Raw genomic sequence first — 13,979 nt, forward strand, 5'->3', positions numbered from 1 at the left:
GGGCCGGGGTAGACAAAGACCCCGGGGTTCCAATCCGGGGGCTTTTAATGGGGCTCTGGGGCAGTGCTACAGAGCCTCTTCTAAATGACTTATTTCTGTAGGACACTAATACAGCTTGACAGCCAAGAAACCGAGGGGGCGGGGAACAGAGAGAAAAAAAATTGGGGTGGAAAACAGAAAAACAGAACTTTCCACAATTCTTATTTCTGAGAGGTGTGGTCCGGTCAAATTCACTGGACAACGGGCGATGTGCAGTTTTGGGGGGAGAAAAAAAAGGGGTGGGGAGGGGGGTGGAGGGGGGTGGGGGGGGGAGGTAACCATTGTGCACAGTGTGGTTTTCAGAAAGGACTCTAATTTACACAGGCTCACCTGTTGGAGTCCAGGGCTTTTCTGGTTGTAATTTTTTTGATTCTGCTCCCATGGAGAGAAGAGAGAGAGAAGAGAGAAACAGAGAGAGGAGAGAGAGGGAGGAGAGTGAGAGAGAGTGAGAGAGAGGAGAGAGAGAAGAGAGAGAGGGAGGACAGACAGGAGAGAGAGAGAGAGGTGGGGTGGGGGGGTGTATAATGCATTCACTGAGGTGCTACTAATGCTCCAAAACAATATTCAATTTCACTCTAATGAACAAAGGCCTCAGTGGAGTTTCACTTTGACCTGAACCCTCCCTCACACACCTGCTTCCAGGTGAGCGCTGGCCTTCACGGGCACTCGATCTGGCTCCGCTTACAAACTTACAAAGCGCTGGTCTAAACCAGAACCTACCCCCCATCCATACCCACCCACCCCCCCCCAACTTTCCTGAGCTCCACACGTTTTTAACGACGAGCTGGGAAACGGAAAGAACGTAAACATTCATCAATTATTCACTCCGCCCGTTATTGCCTCTGTCTGGTGTATTGCCTCTGAGTGGCTGTAGTCATCGATCACTGAACTCGGAAATGTGAAGGGAAAAACATGTAAGAGCTTTCATGACCGGCTTCTGGAACCCCTGCTTTCCAAAGAGGGGGGGGTCAGGTGACCAAACGACCATGATGATCTACTCACTAACAAAACAAAACAAAACAAACAAAATCACTTTAATAAGCACGTGTGCACTTCTTCAGGCTATAAAAGTGCAGGAAATGAATGTGATACGTTTCTTATCTCACTTTTTTATGTGTGGAATTTTGGGGAGGGAGGGGGGGCATTTGGTCAAGATGTGGCGATGCTGAATGTTGGACTCTTAGCTTGTTATGCACCTCACTCAGGGTGGGAGACCCACAGTGAAGGAAGAGGATGCTTCATTACATCTCCTGGATGCAAACTGGAGAACATGGGATTGTTGTCTTTCAGGGGGGAGGAGAGCGATGTAAACATGTTTGCTATGAGAGGAGAGTTTAAGATTTCAGGCGTGACGGATTCGGGTCTGATCTCCTTTTGGAGATATGGTTTCATTTCTTTCAACATACCTGAATGTAAGAGGACTAATGCCCTGGAACAAAAAAAACAAAAAAACAAAACTGAAGGTCATATCAGCTCACGTTGACAAAGACCATATTGAGTTTCATAAGTGGGTGTAGAGTGTCTTCAGGCCTGAATCTGATGCTGACTGTTGGGTCAGGGTCACTGGCAGGTGAGCCCTATGGCTGTGTGCTTATGAAGGAATTTAAGAACGGAGGAATTCCTCTCACAAGCTTCCTTACTGACGATGCCTTGTTTCGGCTGAGACTGGCAGTGCCCCCCCTACACTACCCCGCCCCCCCCTTCTTTGCTTGGCTGGCAATCTGGGTGCCTGGGTAGCCCTGTGAAAAAAAGGGGAGGGGGGGGGGGGGGGAAATAAGCCCTCCCCACACACTCCCCACGACTCTGGGACCGAACTGATACTCGTGGGAAACACAATCCCGCCCGGTGCCTGCTTCGCCTCTGAGCGCCGGGCCAAAGTCTAAACCCCCCGAGCTGCAGCCAACCCGGGGCTTATCTGGGATGATCCCGGCGGAGCAGCTCAGAGATTTTAGCCTGAGCCAGCCGGCCAGAGACTGGAGGTGCATCTCAGAGATTTTAGCCTGAGCCAGCCGGGCTCAGTCAGAGATTACCTGAGCCAGCCAGGACTGAGCATCTCAGAGATTTTAGCCTGAGCCAGCCAGCCAGAGACTGGAGGTGCATCTCAGAGATTTTAGCCTGAGCCAGCCAGAGACTAGGGGTGCAGCTCAGAGATTTTAGCCTGAGCCAGCCAGAGACTGGAGGTACATCTCAGAGATTTTAGCCTGAGCCAGCCAGCCAGAGACTGGAGGTGCATCTCAGAGATTTTAGCCTGAGCCAGCCAGGGAGACCTAGAGGTGCATCTCAGAGATTTTAGCCTGAGCCAGCCAGAGAGACTAGAGGTGCATCGAGACAAATGCGCCGGAGACTGAACAGAGCGTGTGAGTTAAGGTAAAAGTTATTGGTCAGCTCTCCCGACAGGAACGATCGGTGTCGCGCGCTAAGCCGTGCGCGCTCTGACGCTCTTTTGCTCCCGTCAGTAAACATGCACAGAAGCTGGTCTCCGCCCTGATGCTCTGATGTAAGTAGCGTGCAGACCAGACACTAGATCGGGGGTGGGCAATTCCGGTCCTGGAGGGGGTCAGTGTGTGCGCAGGATTTCCTTTCCAATAATTACCCAGGCCAAATAAGCTAACTGGCTGTGTACACCAACACTGGCTCACGTGTGCATCGCATCACAGTAAAAAGACACAGAACAGCCTTTGGCTGTCATTTATGCACTTATCAAGCAATGTAGCTGAAATGTCAGATGGTGTGTTAAAGGCGTAATTTTGTAATTAAAGCCAGAATCTGGCAGGAAAACCAGAAACAGATACATCCCTTGTCGCCGAAACTCAGTAGCTATACTAGATATATACTAACCAGAGAAAGGGCTGTGCAGTGTGGACGCCAGCCCTCCAAAGAGACACGCCCGTGGTCGCTTAGTGCTGAAAAAGTGGTTGCTCATGCCGTGATAATTGTTGCGTGTTTGTTGCCATAGTAACCGTGTAGCGCAAACGGCGAGGGAGACTAATCTTACAACTCAAACGGTGTAGGTTAATTTCCCAGGTGACCCACAACGGTTGTAGCCTACACTTACGCCAGGTATTTGACATGAGTTGCCTTGGTAACTATCCGGTTGTATGAATGGGTTGTATTTTCAAAGGAGTGTGCGTTTCATGAATGTAACGACTGATCACACAGAAAGGTCCGACTGAACATGTCAACATCACACAGATAGCAAGAAACATGGGACATTCAGCTCTATGTAATTTGGAGCCCGTATAATTCTTTCTCCTGACTCCAAAACGATTAGATTGTTTGTTTAAATATGATTTCGAACGATGGGATGTTTGAGGAGAGTCCTCAAGATGACCACCCCAATGTCAACTTTGTATTTCTTTCAGTGTATGGGCAAAATAAGGAGCCCGTTAGCCAAACAAATAGCAAAACTAACCCCCCTCAGAGTTAAAAAAATAAATAAATCTGAAATTGTGGGAGTGGGAGAAAGAAGGGAAGGAGGGGAGAGAGAAGCAGGGACAATCAAAGGCTGTTATTTTAATCTCCCTGGCCTCGGAGATTTACGGGCCACATTGTCCTAATTGTTTTAACGGGACGGGAATGAAGCGCGCCCTTATTGAGGGGGGGATCCTTGGCATAATCTTCCAAGTTCAATAGTTTCAAAACCTTGAGCCCCGGGACCCCCCTCTTTCTCCCTCATCCCACCTAATCCAGGCTAATACCTTTCTTTCTATTGGCTAATAGATGGGGGAAGCCGGAGTTAATGCTTCTTAAATAGTCGAGGGTGAGAATGGGCCACGAAGAACTTTAATCCCAGCCCGACGGACACAGCATTGAGCGGAGATGGGGGAGGTTGAGGCCTAATTTGCAGGACTAATACGGGTGTGGACCGAGCAGAAGCTGGAGTAAAACGCGAAGCTTCTCAGAGCGCGAGGGCGAAACAACCAAATAATCTCCCAAGTATCTACAAATTCGTTTTTCAGGTAATCTCATTTGATTAACGTGACGTCAATTGGTGTGGTGGTGAACAAAATGGCACAAAATATTAGTTTTTATTTTTTTGTTTGTTTGTTTGTTTTGCACAGGCAAATCTCAGATTAGATATGGCGCGATGGAATTTTCGCTCGTGTCCGCAATAGGACATGGACTTTATGAATTGTTTCCGATGTTGATATAGCGACGTAGCCTATTTGCGTTGTTGTACAAATTTGTGTATGGTGGTAATTTTTGTAGGCTTGCGCTGACATGTTACGTATTACATATGCTGTTGATGCTGTACTCACATTTTTGAAAACTTATGTTGACTTCTCAACGAAGTGTAAGATAGTGATCGTACTATAATTATTGTCATTGTAGCAAACAACAATCATAAAATGGATGTTGCAATACTACTGGGTCAATACTACTACTACTACTACTACTACTACGAATAATAATAATAATAATAATGTTTTTATGTTATTGCGTTTGTCTTAGGGTCAGTATGCTACGTTAAAACAGTGTTTTTTCTAATTAGAAGTGTAGTTATCAATTTATTCATCTCAATAAAGTTACTGTACTGTACTTACTGTATAAGACTTTCTCTCGTCGTATCCGTCTGCTTTCTGTATTTTGACAAGAAAAATGTGCGTTTGTCTTCCAGAGTTGCCGCGCTGCGACGTCACAATGAATTCCTTGTATTTCTGCGGCGGAGCAAATTGTGCCAACGGCGACTACCCACTGCACGGCGTGAACGCCCTGGCTGTCTTTTACGATTTTCACCACCAGATGGCGGGGCAATACCAAAGTTCCACAGGCAGTCCCTCGTCTGTGCACACTTTCTCCGTTGCCGAGAGACTTGCAGGTAAGATTTACAGTACGGCGAGGGTTGGGATATTTACTTGGATTAATGTTACATTTTTTGTTCGTTGTCTGCGAGCAAAATGAAGCTTCCCTTTTCAGATATAACCACTGAGGTCAAACGCAGGTCATATTTTGTGATGTGGGTTTCTGATCTATTGGTCGGTCCCCCTCCACCCCTCCCACGTTTCCCCTGTGAGAGGCAAGTTAATTAAAACACTATGGGGATATAAAAGCGCAATTAGATTGGGATTGTTCAATATTAATATGGACAAGTGTTGATTTTGTGTTACATGGAATTTTTACATATTTGCATGGAAGACCTAAGTCCCCGCTCCCCCTCTCCCCGAATCTCAGATCCCTTGCGGTACCTTGACATCAGTGAGACAGCTCGTAGCTGCTTTCAGTGGGTGGCAGCCCATGACAGCTCTCTCTCTCTCTTTGCTTGAGTGAAACGGGGACACCGTTTTAGCTCCTGCGCTGCTTTCTCAGTCAAAACACGGAGGTGTACCCCTGTGATGTAATCACCAGAGACCTATCAGAGAAGGGGAGAATCGTCTGTAACCCCCACCCCTCCCTGCGCTGATTCCTCAGATAAAACACGGAGGTGTACCTCTGTGATGTAATCACCAGAGACCTATCAGAGAAGGGGGGAATCGGCTGTAACCCCCACCCCCCCACCCCCCCAATCACCACCACCCCAACTGCCACAAATTTGAATTTGATTGGAGGCTTGGGGAAATCCACCCGCTGTGTTCCCTTTCACTCTTCTCAGCAGAAGAAAAGTGTAAAGTCACAATGTGAGCGTATCGTTAGCGGCAACACCCCACCCCCCCCCCACCTTGTACTGGGACATACTTAAACCAAGGGCATAATGTATGGGGGGACAAGGGGCTTACGATCCCCTCCAATATTACAAAACAGGCCAAATAACCCCACTTCCCCCACCGCAATAATATAGCATGATGATGAGAAAAATATTTTCATATAATAGTGCAACTGGAAGAAATTTGCAATTTCACCAGAAATGATAATTTCACAGCTGCTGTTTTCAAAAATTTCTTCTTGGGGGGGAGGGGGAGAGCATGACCTCGGACCCCCCCACTGGGTTGCTGTTCTCTGGGGGTCTATGCATTTCGGCTCCCCCAGTATTCAAACTAAACTGACGTAAACCATGAACAGGGATGCCTGGAGGTCAAGCACTGGGGGGGAGGTGCTGAGAGGGAGGTGCTGGAGTGGAAGGTTCTGAGAAGGAGGTGCTGGGGGGGGTGCTGGGGGGAAGTGTTGTGAGGAGGTGCTGGGGGAGGTTATGAGAGGGAGGTGCTGGTAGGGAGGCTATGGGGGAAGTGCTGGGGGGAAGTGCTGAGAGGAGGTGCTGGGGGAGGTGCTCGGGGGAGGTGCGGGGGGGTGTTGGGGGAGGTACTGATAGGGAGATGCTGCGGGGGGTGAGAGGGAGGTGCTGAAGGGGAGGTGCAGGGGTCGAGGTGCTGGGAGGAGGTGCAGGGGGAGGTGCTCACAGCCTGCTCTCTGTCCCGCAGAGCTGATCTTGGAGGCGCGGTACGGGAACCAGCAGAAGCAGAGGCGCAGTCGCACGGCCTTCAGCGTGGCCCAGCTGCAGGCCCTGGAGAAGGCCTTCCAGCAGACCCAGTACCCCGACGTGGGCATGCGGGAGAGGCTGGCCGTCTGCATCAACCTGCCCGAGGCCCGCATCCAGGTGAGCCCCGGCAACACCGCGCGGCCTGACTGGCTGATCAGAGAGTGATTGAGTAACACCGCCCCGGCTGATTGGCTGATCAGAGAGTGACTGAGTAACACCGCCCTGCCTGACTGGCTGATCAGAGAGTGACTGAGTAACACCGCCCCGGCTGATTGGCTGATCAGAGAGTGACTGAGTAACACCGCCCTGCCTGATTGGCTGATCAGAGAGTGACTGAGTAACACCGCCCGGCCTGACTGGCTGATCAGAGAGTGACTGAGTAACACCGCCCTGTCTGATTGGCTGATCAGAGAGTGACTGAGTAACAGAGCCCTGTCTGATTGGCTAATCAGAGAGTGACTGTGTAACAGGGCCCTGTCTGATTGGCTAATCTCAGAGACTGACTGTGTGACTGTTTCCTGACCTCAGCACAGGGCGGAAACAGAACCCTGTCCGACTGGCTAATCAGAGAGTGACTGTGTAACAGAGCCATGTCTGATTGGCTAGTCAGGGAGTGACTGTGTGGAAACAGGGGTGTGTCCAGTGGGGTGACCGGGATAGCACAGGTCACCTCTGGAATATGATAGGATGAGTTGTGCATCTGTGTAAGGGGTGTGATCGTTCCTGACTTTTCGTAATCAATCAGTTAAAACTGAATGTAGACCCTAAATGTCTCAACCAGAGCCAGGGGTGCTTGGGTGTATCATAAGCACACAGACACGGGGAGGTTCCGCTCGCTTTGGCAGCGAATAGCAGGACAGAGTGTTCAGCCACGAAGGCAGATACTAGCGGTGCCAAGGACAGGTCTGAAATATCTGAAAATCAGCATTTCCTGTTAATCAGGGGGGGAATGAGACTGGTGTTCCTGCTTTTGGGCCGGATTTCAAAAGCGAAGCAGATTTCGGGGCGAGGGTTCCTCTCACTCTCCGTTTCCCATTGGTCCGCCCTCCAGGTGTGGTTCAAGAACCGGCGGGCCAAGTTCCGGAAGGGCCAGCGGTGCGGCCCGGCCCCCGGGGACCCGGGTTCGGACCGGGACCCCCCTCAGAACCCGGGGGGGAAGGAGGAGAAGCGCGGCGGGGACGAAGGAGGGGAACCCGGACCGTCCGCTGGGGGTTCTCCTTTCGGGGGCGTCGGCGCCTGTCCCGCCAGCCCTGGCCCTGGGGGGGACCGCGGGGCCATCCAGCCGTACCCCGCGCCGGTCTCTCCCTTCGCGGGGGGGGGCCGCCCCCCCCACTCGCACCGACACTGCGAGCTGGACGTGCCGCCGGGGGGCCTGCGCGCCCCCCCCTTTTCTGGCCGTTTCTCCGTCAGTACGGCCGCACCCCCGAGGGGTAAGAACAGCAGTACGCCCCTACACACTGCCAGTCCTGCCATGGCCCTGCCTCTCCCACACATGGACCTGTAGTGGCACCCCCCCCCCCCCCCCCCAACACCGCCCACCACCCACCCCCCCCCAGCAGGCTCCAGAGGCCTTGGCTTGTGCCCTGCTGGAGCAGAGAAGGAGAAGGACTGAGACTGTACTCTCTACTGCTGACTCTCCTCATAGCTGCCGAACTCAAGAGTCACTCTGAGCCTGGGGGGGAAGGGGGGGGGGGGGGCGGGAATCCTCTCACTCCCCCTTTTTCTGCTTCGCCAGGCGATGGCTGGCGGTTCTCACCTTTGATTTTCGGGAAATGAAACGTGCTGAAGAGCAGAGGTTTGTGTTTGTTTGTCTCTGGGCGTACAGGGTCTGTGCCAGGGTTTAAGTTTGGACTGTCCCTCCCACACCCCCCCACTCCCCACCCCCCACCCCCCCGCCCCACCCCAAGCTTTCTGTTGACAGGAGCAGGTGGCGAGGTGCCTGTGTGAGGCGGAGTTTTTCTGTTTTGCACCGCTGGCTTTTGGCCCTGCTTGCATCCGGTTGCTTTTTGTTTTGCATTGTCGGAACCCTGAGTCCAGTTTAGAGCTGTCAGTCAGTGGGTGACCCCTCCCTGGCCTCAAGGTCAAACCTAAAGCTGAAAAGCCCAAGGCCTGCTGGCTCTCTGTTGCACTGCTGGGTCTGCAACATGAAAACCTGGAGCTCTCAGTGTGGTAGCATGCAAATGCCTGCATGCACACACATATATAAACACACACACACACACACCCACATGTGTACACACACACACACACACACCCACATGTGCACACACACACACACACACACACACACACACACAAAAGCATGCACACATGCATGAATGCACACACATGCACACACACAGGCACATGCACACACACATACAAACACTCTCACACACACACACACATGCGCAGACACACACACATGCACATACCCACGTGTGCACACACACACATACACACACACATGTGCGCACACACACACACGTACACATGCACACACACACACACGTGCACACACACACGCAGAGGTATAAACACTGATGTACATGGGTAATGGATAAAATAAAGCAGAAAGTTCTGAAACAAAGTTTCAGAAGGTTCATTCTAAGTAACGTTTCCGAACCCCATTATTCAACTCCACTGAAATGTGAATGTAAGCATTTTTAATACATTGCAACTGGTGTCTGAACATGGTACATTTCTTCCCTTAACTGAATTCCCCCCCCCCCCCCCCCCCCCCCGTATTAAAGCTTTTTCATGTGCATTTCAACTTAAAATAATTCCTTTTTTGGATGCAAGTGACACTTCAGATAATTGAGCGTTGTTGCGTAACAACAGGGCCACATTTAGCCGTGTATAGCCAGCGATCATTGTCATGCCAGTCCATATAACAGTGTGTATGTGACACGAAAAGGGACAGCTGTGTCTGACAATGCTGCATGGTGTTTTGACATTTTTGGTTTCTCTACACGTTGCTACCGATTGTAAACATGCAGTAAATTTGTTTATTTTCACCTGTCAGCCTCTGTTGAACGAGGGAGGGAGGAATGGCAGGAAGATTCATTTAAACGAAGAAAGAGATAAAAAATATGTGACAGCGAGGTTGGCAATAGTTGCAAAGCCGATGAAAAGCTGTGAACCAATTGAAAAATTCAATATAAAATCCATAAATCCCTGAGCAAAGGTTTAGCCACTTGACGCGAAGCGAATGTCAAAGGGGTTTAAGTTTAGGTTTGGATGACATCACCAAACTTAATTGCATTTCAAATCAAAGTTAATTCTCTCTTGGAGCCTGTTTAGATGTCAGTTCAATTAGATCCTGCCTTGTCGAAAGCCATCGCAGTGGCAAACCAGACCCAAGGGCTGGAGTTGTTTGCATATTCATAATATACTGAATTCATATGATAAATCTCATTGTTTGGTTTCTTCTCATGTTAAACCACGACACGCATGTCTTGGGAAACTGCAGCACGCTGAGGTAATAATAGTCTAAGGTTAATCAAAAAATGCAGGCCCAAGGTTTCTCTCCTTTTCACTTCTTTGAAAAGCGTACAATAGGACCTGGTTGTTGATCCTTCGTCAGTTTGGTCAGAATTACCTCACATTAGTATCAGCCTGGTCGTGCCCAGAATACCAAATGTTTACAAAGCTGAGGAAACCAAGTCGCTGGTTTGAGACAAGGGTGTCTTCTGCAGGCCTGTGTCAGGGCAGTTTCAGAGAAGAAGAGCAGCCCTTGGTTTTCCAGTAAGGGCCATCATATTTGACCTCACAGGCTCGTCGTTTCAGCACAGTGATGTAAATATAGAGGTCAATGCAAGGTCATCTCAGTATGACTGTTTGTGATGTGGTGCGGTGGTGTAACAAGTCTGACTCATTTCCTTGTTCCCCTGCGCCCCCTTGATCGGCTGTGGTGTCAGAACTGTTTATATATGCGCAAATTTGCATGGTTGTGCAAAGCTGTGCACAGACACACACATGCATCTGCACGCATGTGCACACAAACACACAAAACTTCCAACTGGTCAATTGGAATGCTAGGTCAGTCAAAACTTAATTATGAAAATTGCTTAACAAACTTGGTAATAAACTTCCATTATTCCAAATGACTGTGCAATGAAAAGCATAATAACAAGCTGCTTAGTTATTAAATGGTATCTCTGAACTTTGTTTCTCAAATCTTCGAAGCTTGTGGCTGATTAAACAATCGAATATTTTCTTCATTAAATTCTTATTATTGGTTCAAATATAAATATAAACTGTTTTTAGGACCTGTCAAGGTGACTGCAGGTATATTGTTATTAATGCAGTGTGTTTAACAGGTGCAGCGTTTGATCTGAATATTGACATGTCAACTGAAAGTGTGTTACAAACAGTACAATTTGTGTCTGTTTAAAAAAATTAAAACTCTCCTAATTTAACTACTCTCCAAACCCCCCATTGGAGACCAAAGTATAGGAGCGATATTAATGCGCTGCATTTTGTGTATTTCCGTTTCCAAGGGCCACTGTAAATTATTGCTCTTTTACTATTCACAGTTCCGTATTCCGCCAAATCAGTATTCTCAAACCATTACTACGTTGGCTCTGCGCGGTAACTCTTCTGATTGTGTAGGCAGCTCCCATAGAACCGCAGTTGTGTAGGTGCGCACGATTTTCTCCAGGGGCACTTGGATTTTTATATCACTCCCTATTCTCAAAACGAGATACGCCGGTTTTACAGCGTAGAGTCGGCAATGGGAGTTGGGAAGGCGCTTGGTGCTTGCTTGCTGGCTAGGGAGGCTTAAAGAGACAACAGCAAGACAGAGCGAGGGAGAAGGAGATGAAATCACGAGAATAACTGTAAATACCGGCAAAATGGGAATTCGCGCACTTTAGAAGAACACCCCGGACAGGTAACGGCTTTCATGTAATAATCAGCGTTACACGTGTATGCATTTATTGAGACGAGATCAACCGAGACAGCTAAATTAAACGGATTTCGGTTGTGAGGATTAAGGAGTTGCCCAGTAGCTAGCTAGCTAGCTTAATGTTGTGGTTGTGTGTTGAAAACAAACGCAGCTTTTAATTTTAAAATGAGTTGTTTCCCCAAAGCGCATTTTTCGACAGCCTTTTATTAGTGAAAGTTCTTTCGCCAAAAAGCACGATCATCGTTAATTAAATGTTAAAATTTCCTCAATTAATATTTGATTATGTTGAATGTCCAGTTTAAACTTGTTTCAATCGGCAGTGTAGGCTGTGTGTTAGGCCACACGCATTTTGTCAATAACCGCTAACATTAGCTAGCATGTAAAGAAGAGGAATGCACGGTCGATAGCTTAGCTGACCGGCGTACTGGCTGACTGTAGTAGTTTAGCTAATGTGGGTGTTTATGATATTTCCAAACATTTCCTCGATATTTCCCCGGATTGTATCCGGAATCGACGTTTTTTAAAAAACCGGTCCCGCTAATGAGGTAGCTATCTTACTAGGCCCAACCATTTGAGATTAGCTAAAATACACAGCTAACTAGCTAGACTCTAACTAAAAATAATGGCTGACCATAATAACGTTTACTAGCTGGCGGCTACCGACGGTATTGTGGTTGGCTAGCAAGTTAGTAACTAACCAGTTGGATACCGGCTACTAACGTCGACATATAGCCAACTAGCTAGCTAACATTTATTGGCGGATGTAGCTAGCTAAAGGATATCTGCAAAAGTTAGCAACTGCAACGTTAGTCTTGTTGGCTGGTGAGCAGGCCACCTCGATAATCAGCCAGTCTCCGTAAACTGAAATCGTCCTAACGATAACTAACTAGTCTAGCCATCTTGCTAAATTGGATAACACGTTAGTTTTTCTTATTCAAACTAACGATAGCTAACGTCAGGACTAGTTAATTAGCTCCAGTTAGTTGGCTAGTTAACACTTGGATAATCTAAATGGGTTTGTTTGTTCCTTTTGTTTTGTTTAGTGGACCAGTTGATCAACTATCTAACATTTCTCAGCTGCTGAAGGTTAACTTACCTAGACTATATTGGAATATATAGCCAAGGGTAACAAGCGTAGATCGCTAGTAATCCAACTAACCAATGTTAGTTAGCTTTATAAATTGGCTAGCCTGTACAGCTACACGACGGTGTAAATGTTAGCAGGTCATGTTAGCGTGGGATTGGGGAACGTAAACAGCGAACCAGCTATTTAGCAAGCTTATTTGTAGATAGCTAACCGTTGTTAATGTACTACTAGCTAGCTAGGCCGTGCATTTTTCTTGTTATCCAACGTAGACATTAAATTAATAAATTAATTAATACGGTGGCTTCGTGTGTATGATGTATGGTAATACGTAGCTACGTTACTTTAACGGCTAACATTAGACTAGAGCTAAGTTTGTTTTTCAAGCCCGTTGCTAGTTTTATTTTCAGAGCCTATTTTCTGCATTTGAGTCTCCAATTCCTGTTGTATTTTTGGTGTGCATAACATTTGAAATCAGCCCACCAGCCTGTCAAAATAATCCAGTTGCTCTTGTAAAATATGTTTAGGTCTGGAAAGGCCCGACTCAGTCGGTATGTGATACAGTTAATTGGTAAAGAAGTAGTGTACTATTGCGTACACTCGCAGGATGTCACAGACCAGTTTCTAGGAATGCTGCGCATGAAAAGTTGTGTCTTCACCTTGTTCCATTAAATACACCACTCCCTGATATTTGACAGTTTTGATTCAACATTGCAACAAGTTAGTGCGTCTTTAAAAATAAAAAAAAGTGCTTGTCGAGGTTCCCAGAGCTTGTGGGCCACTCTCTTCGCCTCGGGACAGTTCTTTCTGTGTTATCTGATACTGAAATGTCCTGACTGTTTTGCATAGTGGTGGTTTACGATTTTGAATTGCTCATGTTGGTTGTTAATGCGTGGAATTTCCAATCCCTTGAGGCCACTGATGACTTTACGTTCAATAAGCATGTTGATAATGTCGGTGAATAATGTACTATCAATGACCTCAAATACCTGATGTCAGAAGTGTAGGACTACAAGTGGTGGAGGAATTCAATAGACTGGAGACTCTCATCTTCTGCCAGAGGGCATTGTGGGATTTTGGAGCAGGGCTTCAAAATGGCCATGGAGAAGATGGCTGGAGCATCCAGACTGGGCAGTGGGTTGTATTAGGAGTGGTTTCCATGGGCATATTTAAGGAAGAAGCGTTCGTGTTTCTTTTCGGAAGCAGAAGAGTGTTTTTGTTGTTGTTTTTTAAAAATTTTTTTTTATTTTAAGCGTAATTATCACTCCGACAGTGAGTTGACCCAGTCGAGTTGTTTGTTGTGCTCAAGGGGAAAAACTGACGTGACAAACTGACGAAAGAGAAAATTGAGGCATTTTGTCGCTGTAAAAAGTAGTGTAGTTGGGGTATAAAAGCTTAACGGCTGAATAAAATAACTGTCAACACCTCCCCCCCCCTCCACCACCTGTTCTTGTCCAAGTTCTTTGCCTTTTCTAAAATTCCATTTCTCTCATTAAGGTGCTCTGTTGCGTTGTGTGCTCATCAGAAGCGCTGTAGTTGATGCCAGTCCAGGTGGC

General features: G+C 47.7%; 2 protein-coding genes across 2 annotated transcripts in view; both read left to right on the forward strand.

Annotated features, from left to right (window-relative positions):
* Positions 1-3,533: 3,533 nt before the first annotated feature.
* Positions 3,534-7,962, forward strand: zgc:101100 (uncharacterized protein LOC445169 homolog). The gene is made up of 4 exons (XM_064334416.1): positions 3,534-3,998; positions 4,658-4,858; positions 6,393-6,568; positions 7,503-7,962. The coding sequence occupies exons 2-4, from the start codon at positions 4,681-4,683 to the stop codon at positions 7,953-7,955; spliced, it is 807 nt and encodes a 268-aa protein (XP_064190486.1). The 5' UTR covers positions 3,534-3,998; positions 4,658-4,680; the 3' UTR covers positions 7,956-7,962.
* Positions 7,963-11,079: 3,117 nt separating this feature from the next.
* Positions 11,080-13,979, forward strand: part of csnk1g2b (casein kinase 1, gamma 2b) — a 46,491-nt gene continuing 43,591 nt past the window's right edge. Inside the window, exon 1 of the mRNA XM_064330092.1 lies at positions 11,080-11,324. The gene's annotated coding sequence lies outside the window, so the exon portion shown is untranslated. The remainder of the gene's footprint in view (positions 11,325-13,979) is intronic.

The sequence above is a fragment of the Anguilla rostrata genome, chromosome 4, assembly GCF_018555375.3.
Source record: "Anguilla rostrata isolate EN2019 chromosome 4, ASM1855537v3, whole genome shotgun sequence".
Taxonomy (NCBI): Eukaryota; Metazoa; Chordata; class Actinopteri; order Anguilliformes; family Anguillidae; genus Anguilla; species Anguilla rostrata.

Coding starts and splice junctions, on each gene's coding strand:
- zgc:101100 (XM_064334416.1), top strand. CDS start 4,681: ATGAATTCCTTGTATTTCTGCGGCGGAGCAAATTGTGCCAACGGCGAC. Junction 4,859..6,392: donor CGTTGCCGAGAGACTTGCAG/GTAAGATTTACA, acceptor TCTGTCCCGCAG/AGCTGATCTTGGAGGCGCGG. Junction 6,569..7,502: donor TGCCCGAGGCCCGCATCCAG/GTGAGCCCCGGC, acceptor TCCGCCCTCCAG/GTGTGGTTCAAGAACCGGCG.